This window comes from Lepus europaeus, chromosome 16, assembly GCF_033115175.1.
Source record: "Lepus europaeus isolate LE1 chromosome 16, mLepTim1.pri, whole genome shotgun sequence".
Lineage (NCBI taxonomy): Eukaryota > Metazoa > Chordata > Mammalia > Lagomorpha > Leporidae > Lepus > Lepus europaeus.
The window spans coordinates 86,828,192-86,849,518 of record NC_084842.1 but is presented as its reverse complement, the minus strand read 5'-3'; the positions used below and the strand labels follow the sequence as shown (position 1 = coordinate 86,849,518).

Genomic DNA, 21,327 nt, shown 5'->3' with positions numbered 1-21,327 from the left:
AGAGGGCTTTCCGGGCAGCAGGGACAGAGCTGTTCCTGCTGCCGTGCACACATGCAGAATGCTTCCCAGGGGGTCTGGCCCTCCGACCCCCCAAGCACTGCCCTCCCTATTCCAAGCCCTTACATTTCACCCACCGGGTCCCACCGGGTCCCACAGAGACAATGAGCCTCTCCTTCTCTGAGGACTCTCCCCTGCTCCTTTTGTCATGTCATTCAGTGATATCAAGAGTGTAAGGGGCCAGTGCCATGGCGTAGTGGGTAAAGCTACCACCTGCAGTGCCGGCATCCCAACGGGCGCCGGTTTGAGTCTCCGCTGCTCCTCTTCCGATCCAGCTTTCTGCTGTGGCCTGGGAAAGCAGTGGAAGATGGCCCAGGTCCTTGGGACCCTGCCTCGTGTGAGAGACCCAGAAGAAGCTCCTGGCTCCTGGCTTTGGATTGGCGCAGCTCCGGCCATTACACCCATCTGGAGAGTGAAAGCAGATGGAAGACCTCTTTCTCTCTCTCTCTGCCTCTGTCTCTCTCAAACTCTGCCTTTCAAATAAATAAATAAATCTTTTTTAAAAAGTGTAAGAAGTTGACACTAGTCTTAGATCATTAAATGGCCAGTGTATTTTTGTTTTACTTTGATTTCATCGTCGTTTTACACTAGATTGGCCTTTCTCCTATCAGAAGGAAGAGACATTCTCTTACTTACGCATATCCCTACTTTATCCTGGCAGTGCCTTTTGAAGTTTGTGCTATCTGTGGAGACATCAAAAAATTCAAAGCACACAGCCCCTCGGCCTTTCAGAGTGTTAGGTGGACATCAGAATTGGAGCAGAGCGTGTGTGCGGCTGGCAGCTTCCGCTCAGAAGCAGGACCGTGCCTCATAGGAAGGAGAGCCCGAGCCCGGCCAGGGGTCTTCGGGAGCCGATGGTGCCCGTGCCTCATTGCAGAGGCCGTCTGTCGCGTCGTGCTTCTTGGGCCTGTGAGAGTGCCTCGTCAGACAGCAGGGCCCACAGCACGCTTCCGTGTTACGGCTTTGGAGTTTTTATGTGTGTGGCTTTCTGTGGTTCTCACAGCTCTCAGATGTCTAAAGAAATAAAGCTCGTTTATTTCCTTTCGTTCTTGGCATTTAGAATGTTGTTTTATACATTGTATTCTTGTTAAGTGTTGGTTTATTGTTATTAAATCAGTAATTACTTACAACCTCTTAACTTACCGAGAATTCGTTTTAATCCTGAAGAAGCTTTTTGCACTGTTTAAGTAAACTGATTCTATGGAAATCTGCCATCCAAGGCGTGTGAGGCCGGGGTGGCAGGAGTCTTCCTGCTCTTGTAATCATGTCGTGGTGAGCTGCCCGCGAGCCCTCCTGCTCCCGGCACTCATCCCCATGTCCGCAGCTCCTGCTTTGTAAAGGGGGTGGTGGCTCGGTCTGGCCTGGGTGGTAGAGTCCTCTTGACACTCTTTATGGAAACCTTTCTGACTTCTAAAAACAAACGGTTATGGACATTACAGCTCTTAGTGGGTGGGTTTTTTTTCTTATTGTGGCTGTAACAGTTGCCACAAATGTGTAACTTAAAACAACATCGATTTAGTGTCTAATGGTTCTCCAGGTCAGTTGTCCGAAGTGGAGCTCCCTTCCTAGAGTGAACCAGGGCACTGGCAGGACGGTGCTGCTTCTGGAGGCTCAGGGGAGACCCCTGCTGGGGCCCTGCCCTTCCAGCTGCAGGGGCGCCTCAGCCCTGGGCTGCCTTTCTCCAGCCTCAGAGCCAGCAGCCTCAAGTGAGTCTTTGTGACATCCCTTGGTCTGACTCCCTCCTGCCGGCCTTTTCCACATTGGAGGAGCCCTGTGATCTCACCAGGCCCGTGGGGGTCATCCACGGTCAGCTCTCCTGTTTTCAGGTCAGCTGATCAGCAGCCTTCAGTTGCCGGCTCTGCAAATGCTCCTGGCTGCACAGAGAAATGTTCATGGCTCCCAGGGGGTGGGGCTTGGGCGTCCTGCAGGGGAAGGAGAGGCTGGGGATGCACCATTCTGCCTGACACTGTGCGTGTACTCCTCCTGGGATTATTTGGCACCTGCTATTTGTAAATCACTAGTAGGTGTTTGGGAGGCTCTGCTTTGCTCCAGGAACTGTGCCTGGCAAGCCGTAGGGAAAGAGAGGGCTGTCTTGCCCCTAGGAGCCTGTAGTCTGGCAGAGGGAGGTCGGTCCAAGAACCAGTTGTTGTCCTCACGGAGAAATAGGTGCAGCCTTTCGAGAGAGACTGGCATCTGGCTGTGGCTGGCAGTGGGTGTGGGAGGGAAAAGAGAATTTCAGGTAGGAGGAAGAATGTGCCTTCAAGGGAATGGTGGGGAAGGGCATTCATTCCAAGGAAGGCAAGCGAGGGGTGTGCTTCTCCTGGGGCAGGGAGCCTGGGGCCAGCGAGGCAGGGACTGAGGCCACGTGGGACTTCAGGGCTGAACTGTGAAGGGGTTGAAGACTGTGTTCAGGAGCTTGGACTTGCTCCTGTTGGTTAGGCCAAGATCACTGCGCTGGCTACCCTTTGGCAAATGAGCCAGAGCTGTTGCTTTTGGCTGCAGCGGATGTTGAGACCAGCGCTCTGCATGGCCTGCTTTGTCACACCCACCCTCTTCCTTGCTTTCTTTGCCTTGCCTGGTTTACCTGGCTCTGAAAGGCAGGTGAGTTTTTGACCACTTGGTAGGTATGGATTGTGGTAAGGGAAGTGAAAGCACTGAAGATTTTTAACCAGAAGAATCACCTTAGAAATCTGTGTGATGCAGTCAAACCTTCCTGCTTCTGTTACGTTGTTTTTGTAGCAGACTGAAAAGGTTTCGGCTTAACTGGGGAACAGAGGCAGGCGGGTGAGGAGAGCAGCTGTGAAGTACCGGGAAGTGTGTCGAACCCCGGCTCTATGGTCCTGAGCATGAATCTGAGCTCGGCCATTGCCGAGTGTGTGGCCCTGGACCCGTCCCTAGGCTTCTGTGCCGCTCGCCCTGCACACTGGCTCAGAACAGTGACGGCTGGTGCCTGCCCAGACTCCCCTCTTCGTTACCTTACATCCATAGCTATTGTGGCCATTCTTGATTTCTTTCTTTGACTTAGGCTCTTAAAATGTCTTAGAGTAGTCTTCTGAACTACATTTATAATAATAGTCTCAACTATGTGGGAGATTCAACGAAACCTACACACCTGTCTCCAGACAAACTGGGAGCCTTTCTCTTGTGACCTGTGGCTTTCTTTTGTATGTAGACATGTACTTATCCCACTAGTGTGTACCAGCTTCTTGTACCTAGAGCCTGAGGGGAGCTGCAGCCCTTCTCCCATGTTTATAACGTCACTGACGAAAGATGCCTGTCTGTGACAGTGGGGTTGGAGGACAGGCCTTGTTGAAATGAGTGCCGCGTGGGTGGTATGCAGAGGCCTTAAGTTCAGAGCAGAGTGGAGGGGTAGCCTCGACAGAAAAACTCACACGGGAGAGAGGAAAGTTCAGAGAGCTTTCAGGGCTGCGCTGTGTGTGAGTGGGAAGCCAGAGTGAACATGGTCAGAGAACAGAGCAGGCCACCAGCTGTGTAATCCTTCTCTCCTGTCCCCTTCAACTGTGCTCTGGGTTTTCTTCCTATCTTTCTGTAATTTTTAATCCCTAGCTCCATGCACAGTTCCGGACACGGGGTAGGAGCAAAGCTTTAGACACATCTTTGGAAGCAAGATGGAGGATTGCTGTGTAGGGATAGATCATTGTCCCTGAGTCCTCCCCTTAGCTCTGCTGCTCTGCGTGGCCCCTATGTATAAGTGGATTGCTCTGGCCTTAGATTGCATCCTCTGTAAGATGTTAGGTGTGAGACTCGCAAGGAAGGGAAGTGGCCACCGCTGAATGTGAGCTGTGCAGGTCCCACACTTGTGTTGTTTAATCCCTGCGTTCCTAGTGTCCCAGTCATAATAAGTAGAGGCCAGGGCCCAGGAATACACGTGTTAGGCACCGTGGGACAGTCTGCAGCTGAAGTTGCATGGTTTGTAGCTTCAGCATATTTCTGCAACTTGATTTCCCTTCTCTGTTTATTTAAAATTTATTACATATGAACTTATGAATGTAACATACCTCACATCTATATAAACTATTTGCTTTCTTTTTTTTAATTTTAGATTTCTCATATTGGCAAACTGAGAGATTTTCTTCTGGAACATAGGAAAGATTACATTAATGCTTACAGGTAAGCACATCTTTGCTATGTTCATGTCCATCCCTGTATTCCTTTCAAGTTTTAAAAATCTATTTGAGAGGGAGTGAGCAAGCGAGAACACTTATCTCATCTACCAGTTCACGCACTGTCTGAGGCTGAAGCTGGGAGCCAGGAACTCAGCCTGGGAGGCAGGGACCAGTGACTTGGGCCATCACCACTGCCCCTAGAGTGTGTTAGCAGGAAGCTGGAGTAAGCAGCCAGAGTGGACCCAGACCCAGACAGTCTAAGGGAGGTCACAGGCGTCTTACACAGGCCAGATTCCTGTTCTGCCGTTTGGGTGATGTTCTTACGGGTGTCTTTCAGCCCCTCGCCCTCGTATCCTTGGGTCAAGCTTCCCTTATCAGGTCCCAGTCCTCAGCTGTGACAGCTGTCTCCCTCCTGTGGCCTTCTGCCAGGCTCTGGACACTTGCTGCACACAGTGACAGGCCCACTTCGGCATGGCCTTCATTTCTCTTCTTCTTTTTTTAAAAAAAGATTTATTTATTAATTTGAAAGATTGAAAGAGTGACGAGATAAAGAGAGACAGAGACCTTCTGTCCGCTGTTTTACTCCACAAGTGGCTGCCACAGCCGGGGTTGGGCCAGGCCAAATGCAAGAGCCAGGAACGCCATCTGTGTCTCCCTGGGGTGGCATGGCCTCAGATACTTGAGTCATCACTTGCTGCTTCCCAGGAACATTAACAGGAGGCTGGGTTAGAAGCAGAGTAGCCAGGACACAAACCTGTGCTCCCATATAGGGTGAGGGCATTTCAAGCAGCGACTTAACCCACTGCACTGTAGCACCTGCCCCGGCCTTCATTCCCTAGGGTGCTTTGGATGAGTTCATTTATTCCTGCCCTAGTGTAGGTCATGGTCATATTCCTCCCCGTGATAGGTGCAGTTTCTACTCAGCGTAGTCTTTCATTTATATATTTTTTAAAGATTTATTTATTTATGTGACAATCATGAATACTGTCCTGTGGTCAGCATCACACCCTGGCCTGGCGGCTCCTGCTCTGCCCCTGCCTTCTCTGGCCTCATCTCAGACTCGCCCTGCTGTTCCCCGGCCCCCTGCCGTGGTGCTGCCCCGGGTCAGCCGTCCTGGAAGGCTCCGTGCTCTTTGCTGCTGCAGCCTGGGCTTGTGATGTTCCTCCTCTTCCCAGTGCTGCCCCCGTCAAACTGACTCTCAGCTTTCACAGCTCTTCCAGGAGGCCTTCTCTGACCACTGAGTGGTCTCTTCCAGTAAAACAGACCTCTCCTGTTAGTCTCTCGATTCTGTACCCTGTCTGTCCTCTTCACGGCACACATCACAGTTGGTACCTAGTCAGTGACAAGAGCAGCAGCTCCTTCCGTGCTGGCCATCAGACGGAGGTTTTGAAGGCCAGGGACCTGGCCGGCTCTCTGTTCCTATTTCCACCGTGCCTCGCTCCTGCCTGGTCCCCAGTAGTTCCTGGTTCCACCGTGCCTCACCCCTGCCTGGTCCCCAGTAGACACTTGTCCGACGACTGAGTGAGTGAGGGCGTGCGCAGTTTCTCCCAGTCCTGAGGTCCACGACTGGCCCAGAGGTTCTCGGCCACAGGGCTGCTTGGTAACGTGTGGGTCTGTTTTTGTTCGGCACAGCTAGGGAGAGAAGTGCTCCTGGCATTTAGTGGGCGCAGGCCAGGGATATGCAAGAGCATCTTTTAATCGCAGGACAGCTTTCCACGAGAGAGAATTACGTGGGTGAGGAGAAGCCCTGCCCAGCCTTGCCCCTCGCTCCTTTACCGATGTGTGCGGAGTCCTGCTCTGTTCCTAGTTTCCTTGCCAATGCTCAGGGCACTTAGGGGACAGCGTTTTGCTCTTGTGAAACTTGTGTTCTAGCGGTTGTCCCAGGCAAGCAGCAGGTTTATAGTGTGTAGGGGACAGGTCCCGTGGGGAGAAGAAGGGGCAGGACAAGGTCACAGGGCTGAGGAGGCCAGGGGAGGAAGGCCTGTGGTTTTACAGACCCTGTGGAGACGCCCTCACGGCCCACTCCCCTGTGACGTCTGGACGCTGCGATAGGCTTGCTCTCAGTCCACCCAGCCCCCTCGCCCTTCCTCCTGGCCTCCTGCTGTGGAGAAGCAGCCGTTTTCCATTTCTCAGGGTCGCCGTCCCTCTGTGTGGCCTTCATCACACCGCTCCCACCGCCTCGAGAGAGAGCGGAGCTGAGTCCCCAGCTCCACACGTGGCCCTGCTGCCCCTCAGCCTCGTGCCCCAGCCCTTGGTCTGTCCTCCATGCGAGGGCAAGGGGACAGGCTGTGTCAGGGACTGGCAGGTCCTGTCACAGGCCAGGCAGCAGATGCTAGAGGCATTGAGAGCCACCTACGGCTTTCATCCGATGTTATCCTGCAGGTCCTGTCACAGGCCAGGCAGCAGATGCTAGAGGCATTGAGAGCCACCTACGGCTTTCATCCGCTATTATCCTCTCTGTTGTTCCTTACCACCTTGGAGAACCGTGTGAGCGGCCTTAGCTCTGGGCTGTGTAGAGCAGGCCCGTGGGGTGGCTTTGCTCACCTGTGCTTCCTCACCATCCTCCGGCCCTGGTCCCGCACGGTGTAGCTGGGTTCCTGTTGCATTCTCCGCGAGCTCACCTGTGACTGCGCATCGCGAGACTGGCTGTGCGTGAGCGCCGCAGCACGCACTCCGCGCCTCTTCCTCCTGCCATTCGGCTTCCGAAGCTCGTCATGTGTTTGACCGGGGCTCTGTTCCCTCCGACTGCTCTGCTGTGCACTGACGCTAGTATTCCACCTGCAGAGGGCGCCACAGTTCACCTAGCTGTCTGTCTGACGGGACGCTGGGCTGCCTCAGGGCAGGGTTGGTGTGAGTAAAGCTGCACCCTCCCTCCCTCTCCCTCCCTCCCTCCCTCCCTCTCACCCACCCCTCCGTCCCTCTCTCCCTTCCTCCCTCCCTCCCTTCGTCCCTCTCTCCCTTCCTCCTTCCCTCCCTCCCTCTCTCTCCCTCCCTCCCTCTCACCTATGCCTCTCTCCCTCCCTCCCTCTCTCTCTCTCTCCCTCCCTCTCACCCACCCCTCCGTCCCTCTCTCCCTTCCTCCCTCCCTCCCTTCGTCCCTTCCTCCTTCCCTCCCTCCCTCTCTCTCCCTCCCTCCCTCTCACCTATGCCTCTCTCCCTCCCTCCCTCTCTCTCTCTCTCCCTCCCTCTCACCCACCCCTCAGTCCCTCTCTCCCTTCCTCCCTCCCTCCCTTCGTCCCTCTCTCCCTTCCTCCTTCCCTCCCTCCCTCTCTCTCCCTCCCTCCCTCTCACCTATGCCTCTCTCCCTCCCTCCCTCTCTCTCTCTCTCCCTCCCTCTCACCCACCCCTCCGTCCCTCTCTCCCTTCGTCCCTCTCTCCCTTCCTCCTTCCCTCCCTCCCTCTCTCTCTCTCCCTCCCTCCCTCTCACCCACCCCTTTGTCCCTCCCTCCCTGTCTTCCTCCGTCTCTCTCTCCCTTCCTCCCTCCCTCCCTCCCTCCTTTCTTCCCTCTCTCCCTCCCTCCCTCCCTCCCTTCATCCCTCTCACCCACCCCTCTGTCCCTCCCTCACTCCCTCCCTTCTTCCCTCTCTCCCTCCCTCCTTCCTTCTCTCCCTCTCTCCCTCCCTCCCTCTCTCTCTCTCCCTCCCTCTCACCCACCCCTGCGTCCCTCCCTCCCTCTCTCTCTCCCTCCCTCTCTCTCTTCTCCCCTCTCTCCCTCTCTCTCTCTCTCCCTTCTTCCCTCTCTCCCTCTCTCTCCCTCTCTCTCCCTTCTTCCCTCCCTCCCTCCCTCCCTCCCTCTCACCCACCCCTCCCTCTGCCTCCCTCCCTCCTTCCCTACCCGACAGGAACTCCAGGGTTCTGTTTTGCACCTTTGGCTCTCCCTTGCACTGGGAAACACTTCTGTCAGTCCGTGTTCTCTCTGTGTCGTGAAGGTTTCTTGCGGGTTTGGTACCACTTCCTCGCATCAGCCCTTGGGAGGGGGACACTGCTAGGAAGCCTGGTTGACAAGGAGCCAGGCATGGAGGTGAAGGGGCTGCGGTGAGCCAGGCCTGTGACCGTGGCGTTCATGCTGTCACCACCTCTGTCTTCCCCGTTTCAGGGCTCGTCCGGAGCCGTGACTTCTTCAGCTCCAGATTGTCCCTGTTCCACCCAGCCCCACACATGAGCAGTGCCTGCTCCATGTGTCACTTCTGTCAACTTCCTTCTGTGCGGTCTTTGTTGCTTGTTGTCAGCGCCTTCTCCTTGTCCTGTTCTCTCCACATCTGTCATAAAGGCATAGCTGCAGTCCTGAGCACAGGGAGCCTTCCTCAAATCCCTTCTCTGCCTGTGGAACGTGGCCCATGCAAGACTCCATTAACCTCACCTACTTTCCCAGCCTCCCCTTCCTCCATGGGTCCCAAGCTGCGTTCAGAGTGGACGCTTCCTCTGCCCCGGGCCTTACTCACAGTTTGCTGGGTGTTCTGCCCTCCCCACGGCCGTGCATGTCCCGTGTCCGGGGGCGTCCATCCTGACAGGCCCACGTTTCACCACCACCTTCCCCAGAGCTGTCTCTGGTGCTGCCGTCATCTAGCCGTCTGTCCTGCCTCCCCGTGCTGACGGCTCTCTCCTGCTTCTCCTCTGGTACTTTTTGTTCATGGGCTCTGCCACCAAGTTTCTTACGCATCTCTGCGTGTGTCGCAGTACCACGGTTGGATCACTCGAGTGATTCCTTCATCAGTTCACGCATTCTGCACACGCTTACCGAGTGCTTGGCATGTGCCAAGCATGGAGTATAACATTGACACGGCTCTCCTTGTCTTCACGGCGCTGTGGACGGTTGCATGAGAACAGGTAACAATGGAGATATGACAGGTGGCTTTGAGGAACTTTCTACTGGGGGCACCTGTCCTTGAAGAACTGACAGTTGAGCTGAGATATGAGAGAGTAGGGGTGAAAAAGGGAGGGAGGAGCATTTATATTCAAAAGGATTCGACCTGCAGCACCCTGTAGACAGTGTCTGACCTATTGTGAAACACGCAGAGATGAAAAAGTTTCTAACTATTCATTTTTTTTAAAGATTTATTTTATTTATTTGAAAGAGTTACAGAGAGAGGTAGAGACAGAGAGAGGTCTTCCATCCACTGGTTCACTCCGCAGATGGCTGCAATGGCCGGAGCTATGCCAATCCGAAGCCAGGAGCTCCTTCCGGGGCTCCCACATGGGTGCAGGGGCCCAAGGACTTGGGCCGTCTTCTACTGCTTTCCCAGGCCATAGCAGAGAGCTGGATCGGAAGAGGAGCAGCCGGGACTAGAACTGGCGCCCATATGTGATGCCGGCACTTCAGGTCAGGGCTTTAACCCACTGTGCCACCATGCCAGCCCCTCTAACTCTTTAAATATGTGTGTGATTGTTTGTGTGTGTGCATTTTCAAGTAGAAGCAGATTTTTTTTTAAAAAAAGTCTTCATTTTCATCTACTTGAAAAGCAGCGTACCAGAGAGACCACAAGGTCTTCCATCTGCTGGTTCATTCCCCACATGCCTACAATAGCCAGGGCTGGGCCAAGCCAAAACCAATGTCCCAGAACTCCATCCAGGTCTCCCATGTTGATGGCAGGGGCCCAAGCACTTGAGCCATCTTCTGCTGCCTCTCAGGGCGCATTAGCTGCAACTTGGATCAGAGCAGAACAGCTCGGACTAACTGGCACTCTGATACGGGATGCCGGGGCCTGCCCGTCTCTCCTTAAATATTTACTGAGGTGGCCAGCAACATGGCACAGTGGGTTAAGCCACTGCTGTGACCCTGGAATCCCAAATGGGCACTGATTTGAGTCCATTCCAGCTCCCTGCTAATGTGCCTGGGAATGCAGCAGAGGATGGCCCGAGTGCTTGGGCCCCTGCACCCACATGGGAGACTCTGATGGAGTTCCATGCTCCTGGCTTTGGTCTGGCCTTCCCTGGCCATTGCGGCCATTTGGCTAGGAAACCAGCAGATGGAAGACCTCTCTGTTCCTGTCTCTCTTCCTCTCTCTCTAAGTCTGCCTTTTAAATACATCAGTAAATCTTTTTTAAGAAAAAATTATCTTACTTATTTGAAAGGCATAGTTACAGAGAGGCAGAGGCAGAGAAGAGAGAGGTCTTCCATCTGCTGGTTCACTCCTCAAATGGCCGCAACGGCTGGAGCTGGGCCAATCTGAAGCCAGGAGCCAGGAGCTTCTTCTAGGTCTTCCATGTGAGTACAGGGGCCCAAGCACTTGGGCCATTTTCTGCTGCTTTCCCAGGCCATAGCAGAGAGCTGGATCAGAAGTGGAGCAGCTGGGTCTTGAACCAGTACCCATATAGGAAGCTAGCACTGCAGGTGGTGGTTTTACCCACTGTGCCACAGTGCCACCGCTAATAAGGTTAATTTTTAAAAAGAGGGAGAATATTCTTTTTTTAAAGATTTATTTATATATTTGAAAGATTGAGTTACAGAGAGGCAGAGGCATGGGGCGGCGGCGGGGGGGGGGTGGGGTGGTGGTCTTCCAACTGTTGGTTCACTCTCCAGATGGCTATAACTGCCGGAGCTGCACCCATCTGAAGCCAGGAGCCAGGAGCCTCTTCCCAGTCTCCCAAGCAGGTGCAGGGGCCCAAGTACATGGTCCGTTTTCCACTGCTTTTCCAGGCCATAGCAGAGAGCTGGATTGGAAGTGGAGCAGCTGGGACTTGAACCGGCACCCACATGTGATGCCAACACTGCCGGTGGCGGCTTTTTCTGCTACGCCACAGTGCTGGCCTCAAGGGAGAGCGTTTTGACCAAAACTTCCAGAATGGTTTCTGAGAGACGCTGGCTCTCAACAGACCTGGACCAGTCTCTCCTGCTCTTCCCTCAGCTTCATTTGCACCTGCTTTGTTGTGGGGTTTGCCATAGGTTCACACTCAAATACAGTATGTCAGTTAAGGGAAAATATGGGTTTGACATATGAGGTGGCCTCATTAGGAGCATGTTGCTGGGATTTCCTGTTGATAAACAAGGGATGTCTGCATTTCGGAAGCCTTCCTCTCACAAAACTAGAGGACATACAAGACATTTTTTTTTTTTAACTTTCTCAATATATGTAAAAATGAATAGAAATTCTTCAACAGTGGAAATTATTATCCCTCAGATAAATATAAAGTAATCCCTGATGCTTTGTCTACACTTAATAATACTGTCCTTCTAACATGTCTCATTGGATACTTTGTAATACACTGAAGTATCAAATGTCAACAAAACCTTATTTTAAGTTCTCAATTAAAATGGTTAACACTAGATGGCAGTGTGTATTTTATTTCTAAAGGTGTGCATGTGTATCAGATACTGATTTAATAGGCTGGGAAATGGAAGGTGCAATGGTTTTGGAAAGCTACACAAAGCTAGCGGTAATCTGTTACTGTCCAGCTCCTTTCTTGAGTGCCCAGCAGCTTAGGTTGAAGATAAGCTGACGAGCTCTTTCCTCGTCATCCATGGTTAACTTCCCTAGGCCTTGGAAAACACCCAGCCGGCTAAGGTGAAGGCTGTGAATATTGGTTTGGGTCCCGCTGCCCTTATTAGCCGCACAGTTCTATGGAAGCCATGTAATCTGTGAAGCCAGTGTCTTCCTCTACACCAGAGAGCAGCAGATAACAGCCTGTGGCCAGACCCACTCTACTGCCTGCTAGCTGAAAGTGATTTTACATTTTTATTTATTTATTTAAAGATGTATTTATTTGAAAGGTAGAGTGACACGTTGGGGTGGGGTGGGGGGGCAGTATCTTCTGTCTGCTGGTTCACTCCCCAAATGGCCATAATGGCCAGGACTGGGCCAGGCCAAAGCCAGGAGCCCAGAACTCAATCCAGGTCTCCCGCGTGTGTGACAGGGGCTCAAGTACTTGAGCCATCTTCCACTGCCCTCTCTGGCACATTAGCAGGGAACTGGATCAGAAGTGGAGCAGCCAGGACTTGAACCGGCACTCAGATATGGGATGTAGGCATTGTAAGAGGCAGCTTAGCCTGCTGCTCCATAATACCAGCCCATGGTTTTATATTTTAAAATGGTTGAAGAATACTGTTACTGCAGATGACTGCTCAGAGGTCCTTGTGTTCACGCACATAAGAATTCAGACTTGAGACAGAGATAGTGGGGCGCGAGGTAGCAAAGTGTGGTGAACAGCCGTGCACCTGCCAGAGTAGGCAGGTGTCCCGGGAGAGGACAGAGTGTAGTGTGCAGTGAGACTGGTGGAGAGGCGCACACCTGACCGAGGGGCGGCCTCAGAGAGGGACAGAGAGCAGACTGCGTTCAGACTGGAGCTTTGATGCACATGAATACTTGGCCCCCATTTCTTCTCCTGTCCTCCTCCTCCTGGGAAGTTGTGGATGGAGGGTTTTCTGGATGTGGAGTTCCTGCAAATCTTCCCAGGACTGGATCAGCACTGTGTTATCAGACCTGACAGCCCCCTGGGCTGCCCCATGGAGAGGGGAGGACTGCATCCTGTCTAACGTGGCTGCTGCACAGGAGCGGTCACTTCCTGTGACCTCACTTCCTGTGGGGGACTGCCGCCGTGCTCCCGGGGCTCGTTTCCTTGTTCCATTGCACAGAGATGTATTTTCTTGAAAAATTCTCATTGTCTTTGGCCCCTCTGACCTGGCCTAATAGCTACCTAGCTACTTTAACATTACTACGTGGGAAATTGTATGAAATTCAAGTTTTTGTAAACATAAAAATTGTTTAATTGTTTATTTTTACTTCACTTGAAAGGCAGAGAGAGAGAGAGAGATCGATCGATCGATCGATCTTCCATCTGCTGGTGTATTCCCCAAGTGCCTGAACAGGTCAGGCCAAAGCCAGGAACTCAGGATTCAGTCTGGTCTCCCTCCTGGGTACAGGGATCCAACTACTCGGGCCTTGCCCGCCAGCCTCCCAAGGTACACATTAGCAGGAAGCTGGATGGGAAGCCAAAGATCCAGGATTTGGACTAGGCATCCCAATATAGGATGCAGATGTCTTGTGTAGTGACTTGGCCTCTAGACCAAATGCCCACCCAGTAATAAAGTTTTATCGGCACACAGTCACACCTGTTCGATGGCGTGTTGTCTGTGGCTGTTCTTGCACAGCTGCAGAGTTGAGTAGCTGTGACAGACTGCAAGCTTTGGCAAAGGTTAATGTGTTTCTAACGGGCTTTTTTCAAGAGGTTTGCAGAGCTGGCAGGGGGAGGGGGAGTCACGCCCCAGGCTCTAAGTGGTGGGTTAGTTCGGAGGAGACAGCGTGCTTGAAATGCGGTGCACGAAGGACGGGCGCAGTGGGAGTGCTGGTCTGTGGCCGTGCAGCTCTTGTGAATTTTAAGGCAGTCAGCTTCAGGCAAGGGAGCGAAGCTCCCACACAGTTTCATCTCAGGGCACCAAACCCAGGGCCTGAGCTTCTTCCTCTTTTCCAGCTGTAGCGACAGCACTAGGATCGCTGGGGTCAGTCCCAGCCTTGGGGCTTGCTCACTTTTGTCTAGATTGAGCACATTCCTCATCTTCCAGCACCTTTGGACTTTTGAGTGTCTGAACCAGACCCTGAGGCTTTCTTCATCTTGACCAACCCATCGCCTCATTCTAGGAACCCAGTCTTCTACTCATTTCCCTGGTGCCAGTTATTCATTGCCAGTCCATGCACTCTGAATTCCATTCCTCCCCGTAGGCTGTCGTGGAACCTTGAAAAGAGCACCGGGCGGGGGGTGGGGCGGGGAAGGCAGCCGTTCAGCCCAGTGATTCAGAGGGCTTCACATCTCCGAGTGCCTGGCTTCTGGGCTCACTCAGCCCCACTCCCGAATGCAGCTTCATGTGCACCCTGGGAGGCAGCAGGTGATGGTCCAACCATGTGGGTCCCTGTCACCCATTTGGGAGTCCTGTCTGAGTGCCACGGGCCTCGCTTCAGCCTGGCCTAGCCCTAGCTGCTGTGGGCATTTGCGGAGTGAGCCAGCAAGATGGAACATTTCTCTGTCATTTATAGGTATATTTCTTTCCCTTTGTTTCTCTGTTTTCAAATTTAAAAACAAAACAAACAAGAGCCTCCTCGTGGAAAGTTCCCCCTTAAAAAAGGGGGGTGGGATGGGCTTGGGGCTCAGGGGCACTGAAGTTTCAGTCCTGGTTCTGCTATGGGTCCAGTTCACTCAGCATCTTTGAACCTGGTTCCTTTTTAAAATAAGCTGTGGATAATGTTCTTGTGATGATTGAGATGTGTGAGAGGAGAGTTCCTGGCACACAGAAGTCCCTTGGTGAATGATAATTGAATTGGAACCCTGTTTGACCTGTGATGCAGTTGGGGGCAGTGGTTATTGAACAAAACAAAGCCTCCTGCTGCTTCTGCAGGAGGGAGGTGAGGGGGAGAGGACGAGATGGGATTAAGGAGTGGGAGCAGCATCTCGCCAGCTCTGGTACTCGGGCAGTCGAGGTCAGCAGAACTCGGGTCTGCAGGTGGGGACCTTGCTGGTACTCTGTTCCTGAATTAGACTCACTCAGCTGTTAGTGCTACTGAGTGAGCACAAACCGCAAGAGCAGGCCCCTGCACAGGGTAGCAGAGGAAGGGGCAGACAGAGTCTCTGCTGTTTGCATAGGCAGGCAGATCCCTACAAAAGAGGGCAAAGGGTAGTGGGCAGAGGCTAGCCCAGCTCCTTCTGCCAGGCCCCCAGTTCACGGAGGCCCCACACCTGCCCTGGGCTCGGTGGGAGCGGACTCCCACAGAAACACGTGGTCTAGGGCATAGCATGCCCCAGTCTTCCCAGGAGCAAGGCCACCCCTGCGAGTCCCCTGCGAGCCCTCCCTCTCACTGCAGTAGACTGGAGAGCCTTTCCCTTTCACGCCCCCTTCCCCTGCAGCGTGCTGCCATCAGCCAGCTCTTAGGAACATGTTACATGGTGTTGAAAGAATAGGTGTGGAAATACTGCCTTCAGACGTAATTGGCTTTGTTAGTTCGACACAATTAGGAAGTTGTACTTTTTTCCGGAATGTGGAGCCCAGACTTTATTGACCTATTTAATTTTCCTAGTAATGACATTTTACTGGGGCAGAGCAGCGTGCAGGCTGACTAGCCGCTGGCTGGATTCCAGGAGGATTTTAATTAAAAATAATTTCCCTGCTTCTCATGGAGGTGTATTTTCCACAATATCCCAACAAAACAGTACCACTTGGGGGAAAACAGTGTTCTTGGTTTCTGTTGCTGTGACTAATAGAATAGTCACACTGTCAGTTTCCAATTGAAAAGGTTAATGTATATGTCAAATGTATCCTACAGGAACCGCACCTTTTAATTGAGTAATCAGTTTTATCAAATTAACCTTTAGACCTTTTCAGTTTCACTGGGCTGAGTTTCCATTAAATAGAAACGTGGAGGAGGATGTTAATCTAATGTTCTTGGAATTAGTCGTTTCTAGGTCTGCTCTGTCCGCAGGCTGCAGGTTCACTTGGAAGCGAGTCCCTGTCTGAGCGGTGTGTCCCTGACCTGCTAGCCTCCGTTTTCGACGCGCTAGTTTCTAGTAGAGACGTGGGGAAGGCTTCCGGCCCTCTGCACACTCCTCTCCTCCGCAGAGGGAGAGCCCCTGGTTGGCTGCAGGCGGGGACAAGGAGTGGAGCTCCTGGGTGCCTTGGTCTGTTTTGGGTCTTCTGCCTCCGGTAGCAGTGCATTCTTTGTTAGCATGTTGCACCAGACCAGTTACTAGAACGAGAAACTCAGCAGTGCCAAGTACAGGGGATAACTTGTGGCTCTTCAGGCTTCAGGGAGGGGAGGGTCACTGGCTCCCTTTCCACCTGTCCCGCAGAAAATGAGTGGGGCAGGGCTTGGTGAAGGGGCCGCCCCATAGGAGAGGAGCGATGGTTGGGACCGGGAGGAACCTCAGCTCCGGCTCCTCCCCTCGCTCTTTCGGACAGGCCGTTCTCAGGATGAGGGCATTTCCGACGCGCCCGTGGCTTGCATTTCTGGAGCAGGCCTTAGACGGGTGCCTCAGGTTTGGGGTGGGGTGCAGTCAGTTCAGGAGGGGCTCCCATTCATTGATTCAGTGCATTCTAGAAGTACTTGATTGTTGACTTTTCAGCCTACTGAATGCTAGGCAGGAGCACAGCACGGAACAGACAGAGGCCTTGCCTGTGGGAAGGGTTTGGTGAGGAATCTGACAAGCAATGAAACAGCTAAGACGGACACTGTTCAAGCTCTGCAGAGATCTTTGTGAGGGGGAGGTGGGGGGCTGAGAGATGTCGGAGTGAGTACAGCTATGGACCTGGAGAGGGAAGACCTGGCTGAGAGGGTGGCCTTGTGCAGACCCCCAATGCAGGGAGGAGCAGTAGATGCATCTATGGCAGGAACACTCTGGAGGGAGGGGACAGCAGCCAGCTCCAGAGCTTCTCTGGAACACTTAGGGGGCAGCGAGGAGGCTGCTGTGCCCGGAGAGGAGGCGTGGGGGATGGGCACGGGGGCCCCCCGGAGAGGAGGCGTGGGGGATGGGCACGGGGGGGGGCCGGAGAGGAGGCATGGGGATGGGCACGGGGGGGGGGGGGGGCGGAGAGGAGGCGTGGGGGATGGGCACGGGGGCCTGGAGAGGAGGTGTGTGGATGGGCACAGGGGCCTGGAGGCCTGCCAAGTGCAGATCCTCTGGTTCATCTGAAGAACCTTGTTGGAAGGACCTTGGCTTTTCTTCTTTGGTAGGAAGCCGTGGGAAGGTCTGTGCAGACGAGTGATAGCGTCTGCCTTTATAACAGCTTTGTGTGGCAGGCCTCTGTTAGAGGCCAGGAGGAGACGCAGGGGCCGTGTACCACAGTGGTGGCACAGATGTGATAGAAGAGATCAGATTCTGGAAGTATTTGAAGGTAGAGCCAACAAGTTTGTTGATAGAACAGGAAAAAAAAGTGAAGAATGTCTCTAAGGTTGGGCCTGAGCGAAGAGGAGTGGAATTGCCCGACCCAGGTGCGGATGGTGGAGGAGGAGCACGCTGCAGTCAAGAGCTCAGTTAGGGACGTATTTGCCATGCAGGTTCTGAACAGGGGTGCTGAGCAGGCACTTAGACGTAGGTGTCTCGGGTTAAAGAAGTGTGTGCTGACAAAAAGCTGTGTTCAGAGCCATGAGACAGCTGAGCTCCACGGGGGCCAAGTGTGAACAGTGAAGAGATGCCAAGACCTAGCATGATGGGGCAGCTGAGAAATGCCAACCCAAAGGCTGGAACAAGCAGCTGGGGCGGGCGGGGCAACAGGAGAGAGCATGGGGGAAAGGAGACCAGAGGAGGAAAGCCGTCGAGGAGGAGGAGCCATCGTGGAAAGTGCTGGTGGGGTGAGGACTGAGCCAGTGCGGAGGCCACTGCCGGCCCGGGGAGCACTGACCGTAGTGGAGCAGTGAGGAGAAAAGCCTGCTAGGATTGGGTTCAAGAGAGCATCGTCAGGAAAATGGAGACCGGAGTGTACTTGTGTATGAGAAGGGACTGAGAGAAACTGGACAGTAACTGGTAGGAGACAGGGAGTGGAACTGAAAGAATGTGTTTTGTTTTAAAGTTGTGAGTGATCAGACCATGTGTATTTGTAGCTGGGAACGATCCAGTAAGCAGGAGCCATCGATGTTACTAGAATACTCGAGTGTTCACCGTGGGCCACACAGGCTAGCACTGCATACACCTGTTAACACATGTGAAGTTGGTGGTCCAACTAGGGCCCGTGGGGAGGTTGTGGCTGTAGCCGGAGATGGGCAGCTCTTCCGTACCAGTAGAAGTAGGGAGAGTCGATTCCATGGGCCAGAGATGGAGAGGCAGGCAGGCGAGAGCTTAGGGAGTTCACGGGAATCCGGAGCGCTAAAGATGGGGAAGCGGAGTCGGTGGCTTGAGGAGAGGAGAGAGGCTGGGAGGGGTCAGCCAGGGCGCCAGGGACATGCGGCACTTAGATCAGTAGTCACGAGAAAGCTGTCTGTCGATCTCAGATCCCCAATCAGTTCCCAGCGCTGCCCATTCCTGGTTCTCTGTCCACCAGCACCTTCCTAGTCGTCACCTGTGGCCCCGAGGTTCTGTCCTCATCGTGTCTCACTCGGCCAGGGTTCTCCAGGGCCAGGCCGTCCAGCAGCCTCTGAAGGATCAAGGCAGAAGGAGTCACATAAATGAAATGACATCCAAGCCACCAAAGGGTTCTGAGTGCCGGACGTGTGAAAGCTACGAGTCTGCTGCGAGCCTGTAGACGGCACCATTTGTCTCTCCTTGGACTCCTCAGGCTGTGTTAAGCGTTTCATTGTGTTGGACTGTGGTCAGCCCTGGCTCAGGTTTGTGGCCATTGTACTGTGTGTCACAGTGACTTTTCCTTTTTTCCATAATAAATGCAGAGTTGAAAGAGCGATCCATTATTACTTAAAATCCCCTTGGTTTCTCAGGATTTTATCCCGAAGTGGTTAGAAGACTGTTTGCTGTGTCTTCCTTTGCAAAACAAAGCATTGGTCCTGGACCATTTGGCCGAGAACTTCACTTCTTGTCCTGAATTGCAGTGTGAAGCCGGCGTTGATGGTGCTTGCTTTCCATTTGCACTCGTTCTGCTCTCCCCTTTGTGTTCCTTCGTTCTGTCCACGCCTCCTCTGACCCAGGCCCCAGACCGCAGGGGCGAGCCACAGCCTGGCTTCTCTTCTGACGGTTTTACGTCTCAGCCGCTTGCACTCCCTGATCTCAGCCCCACCATTGCTCCTTCCCTGAACCCCGGTTCAGTAAGGGTTTGCTGTGGACAGGCCTTTGACAAGGATGAGCAAGGCGAGAGTGCCGCGTTTCACCGACCGTCACGTGCTCCTTGCCCTCTGCTCCGCGGGCTTGGCGCTGCCACGTTTGTCTTCCTCAGGCTCAGCCTCTCAGGCACACAGGACACGTCCCTGTCCCCGCATCAGGCTCTCTTCCCGCCGCCGCTCAGCCTCTGCTCCTGCGTCTTCCGCCACGCGTGCCTATCAGCGCTCTGTGCCTAGACGGCTGTCTGCCAGTCAGCTGACCGGTGTTCTGAACTCTCCCGGTCACACGCGAGGGAGCCGCTAGAGTGGTTCATAAAGAACCAGGACTCCAGAGCAGGCTACCTGGGCCCGGCCCAGCTCTGCCAGTTACCAGCTTACCTAGCCTCTGTGTGCCTCCATTGCTCATGTGTGAAGTGGGAGTTGTAATGGCATGTACCTATAGGATTTTGAGAATTAAATGGGTAAATATTCACAGAATGCTAAGAACAGTGGCTAGTGTTAATCCATGGAAAGTGTTATGTCAATAATTGGCCTTTACTTTATGCTACATAAAATATTTTGCAGGGGTGAGGAGTGTCCAGCTCACAGCCCATATGAAGCCTGAGAAATCATTTGGTCTGGCCCTGCCACGGCAACCACAGGCGGGACTCAAAATTCAGTAAATCTATAGCAGGCTAATGCGGTTTGTTTTTTTAAAAATATTTATTTATTTTATTTGAAAGGCAGAATGAGAGAGAGAGAGAGAGAGATCTTCCATCTGCTGGTTCACTCCCCAAAATAAGCACAGTAGCTAGGGGTGGATCAGCCCAAAGCCAGGAGCCTGGAGCTCCATCCGGGTTCCCCACACGTGTTGCTGGGGCCCAGGTACTTGGGCCATCTTCCATTCCTTTCCCAGGTGCACTGGCAGGGAACTGGATCAGAAACAGAGCAGCCAGAACTCAAAGTGGCCTCCGATAAGGGATGCGAGTGTCACGGGCAGTGGCTTACCCTGCTGTACCGCCACACTGACCCCTCAGTTTTGATTTTTGAACTTGCTCATTCTTGATGGACTAAACAATCCAGTCATAAAAATGAGAAAATTCCTTCCGATTTCTGATGTTGGAGAAACCATCACAAAGCCAGTAGTGGTTATGTGGGGCAGTTGAGCCTGTATTTTGTTCTCGGTGTAGATGGGTGGCCAGCTGGGCGGGCGGGTGGGTGGGTGGGAGCGGAGTGACGGAGTCTGCACCCGTTGTGCGGGCCTGGCTCTCAGTGGGCATGTTTGGTAGAGGCCAGGTAGCATCACTGTGCGTGGCTGTGCTGCCGTGCCCACCCAGAGCTCGCAGGGACGAGCGAGGCAGCAGAGCCATCCCGAGCCTCCCTGTGCTCTGTCCGTGAAAGCGGGCGTCCTTTCTAGCCCCGAAAGCCTAGGGTGGTGGAACTTATGTCAGGGAGAGTGAGTCTTGTTTTTGAAGGCTCTTTGGTGAGGTTTGAAGACTGCTGGTCACACTGAGACATTGTCATGGACAACAGCCTGTCACACAGATCTGCAGAGCTTCCACGTGTGTCCTGCCGTGTTTTCCCGGCAGCACTGGGGGGCCTCTGACGTCAGCCTCTGCCGCCATGTTTGGGAAGCCTTCAGGAGCCACCAGAGTCAGAACTCACGTTCCTGACAAGACTGGCAAGCTGCGGCCCCGCCTTCTCAGCCTCTCCCCTTCCCGCGGGCTGCTTCCGTTGGGCCTATTCAGGAAGCATTTTCTACTCCTGCCTTCCCTCGAGTGTGTTGGTTCCACCACCTCCCAGCCTGGCCGGCTCCCCTCCTCTTTTGAGTCCTGGCACGCATGTCACTTTCTCAGAGAATCCTCCTTCCCTTCGCACCCCCTGGGGCTGCACTGTGGTATCCTTTGCTGCTGCCCTCACGTTCTCTTTCTTTTTAGCCACGTTCTGTCCGACTGTGGCAGGATGACAGACACAGAGCGAGACCAGATAGACCAGGACGCGCAGATCTTCATGAGGACCTGCTCGGAAGCAATTCAGCAGCTCCGGACAGACGGTAAATTGCTTTGCAAGATGCAGGCAGACGACCGTGAGTACGTCAGGTAGCTAACAAGATCCACGTGGCACAACCACTTGTGATTCCCTCTGTGTGCCCTTGTTTGCGGGTTTCGAATTTGAAATCCTTTCCCTGATCAGTGTTTCAGCGTAAGCTGTCCGCAGTAATGAACAGTCTTTACTGAAGTCAAACAGATGGCAGGAGGGAGACAGGAAGTACCTTTCCCGGCAGAACCAGAAATCCGCCCAGAGCCAGAGCCAGTGTGTGTGAATCCACCCAGCGTCAGTGTGTGTAAATCCGCCCAGAGCCAGAGCCAGTGTGTGTGTAAATCCACCCAGCGTCAGTGTGTGTGAATCCACCCAGCGTCAGTGTGTGTGTGAATCCTCCCAGAGCCAGAGCCAGTGTGTGTGAATCCACCCAGCGTCAGTG

The 21,327-nt window shown here is 53.5% G+C and overlaps 1 protein-coding gene across 2 annotated transcripts in view; it reads left to right on the top strand.

Annotated features, from left to right (window-relative positions):
- STX18 (syntaxin 18) overlaps positions 1-21,327 on the top strand; it is a 117,891-nt gene that overhangs the window by 61,187 nt on the left and 35,377 nt on the right. For both annotated transcript variants that reach the window (XM_062213648.1, XM_062213649.1), the window contains exons 2-3: positions 4,121-4,188; positions 20,783-20,898. In XM_062213648.1, coding sequence (XP_062069632.1) covers positions 4,121-4,188; positions 20,783-20,898 — 184 coding nt within the window. The remainder of the gene's footprint in view (positions 1-4,120; positions 4,189-20,782; positions 20,899-21,327) is intronic.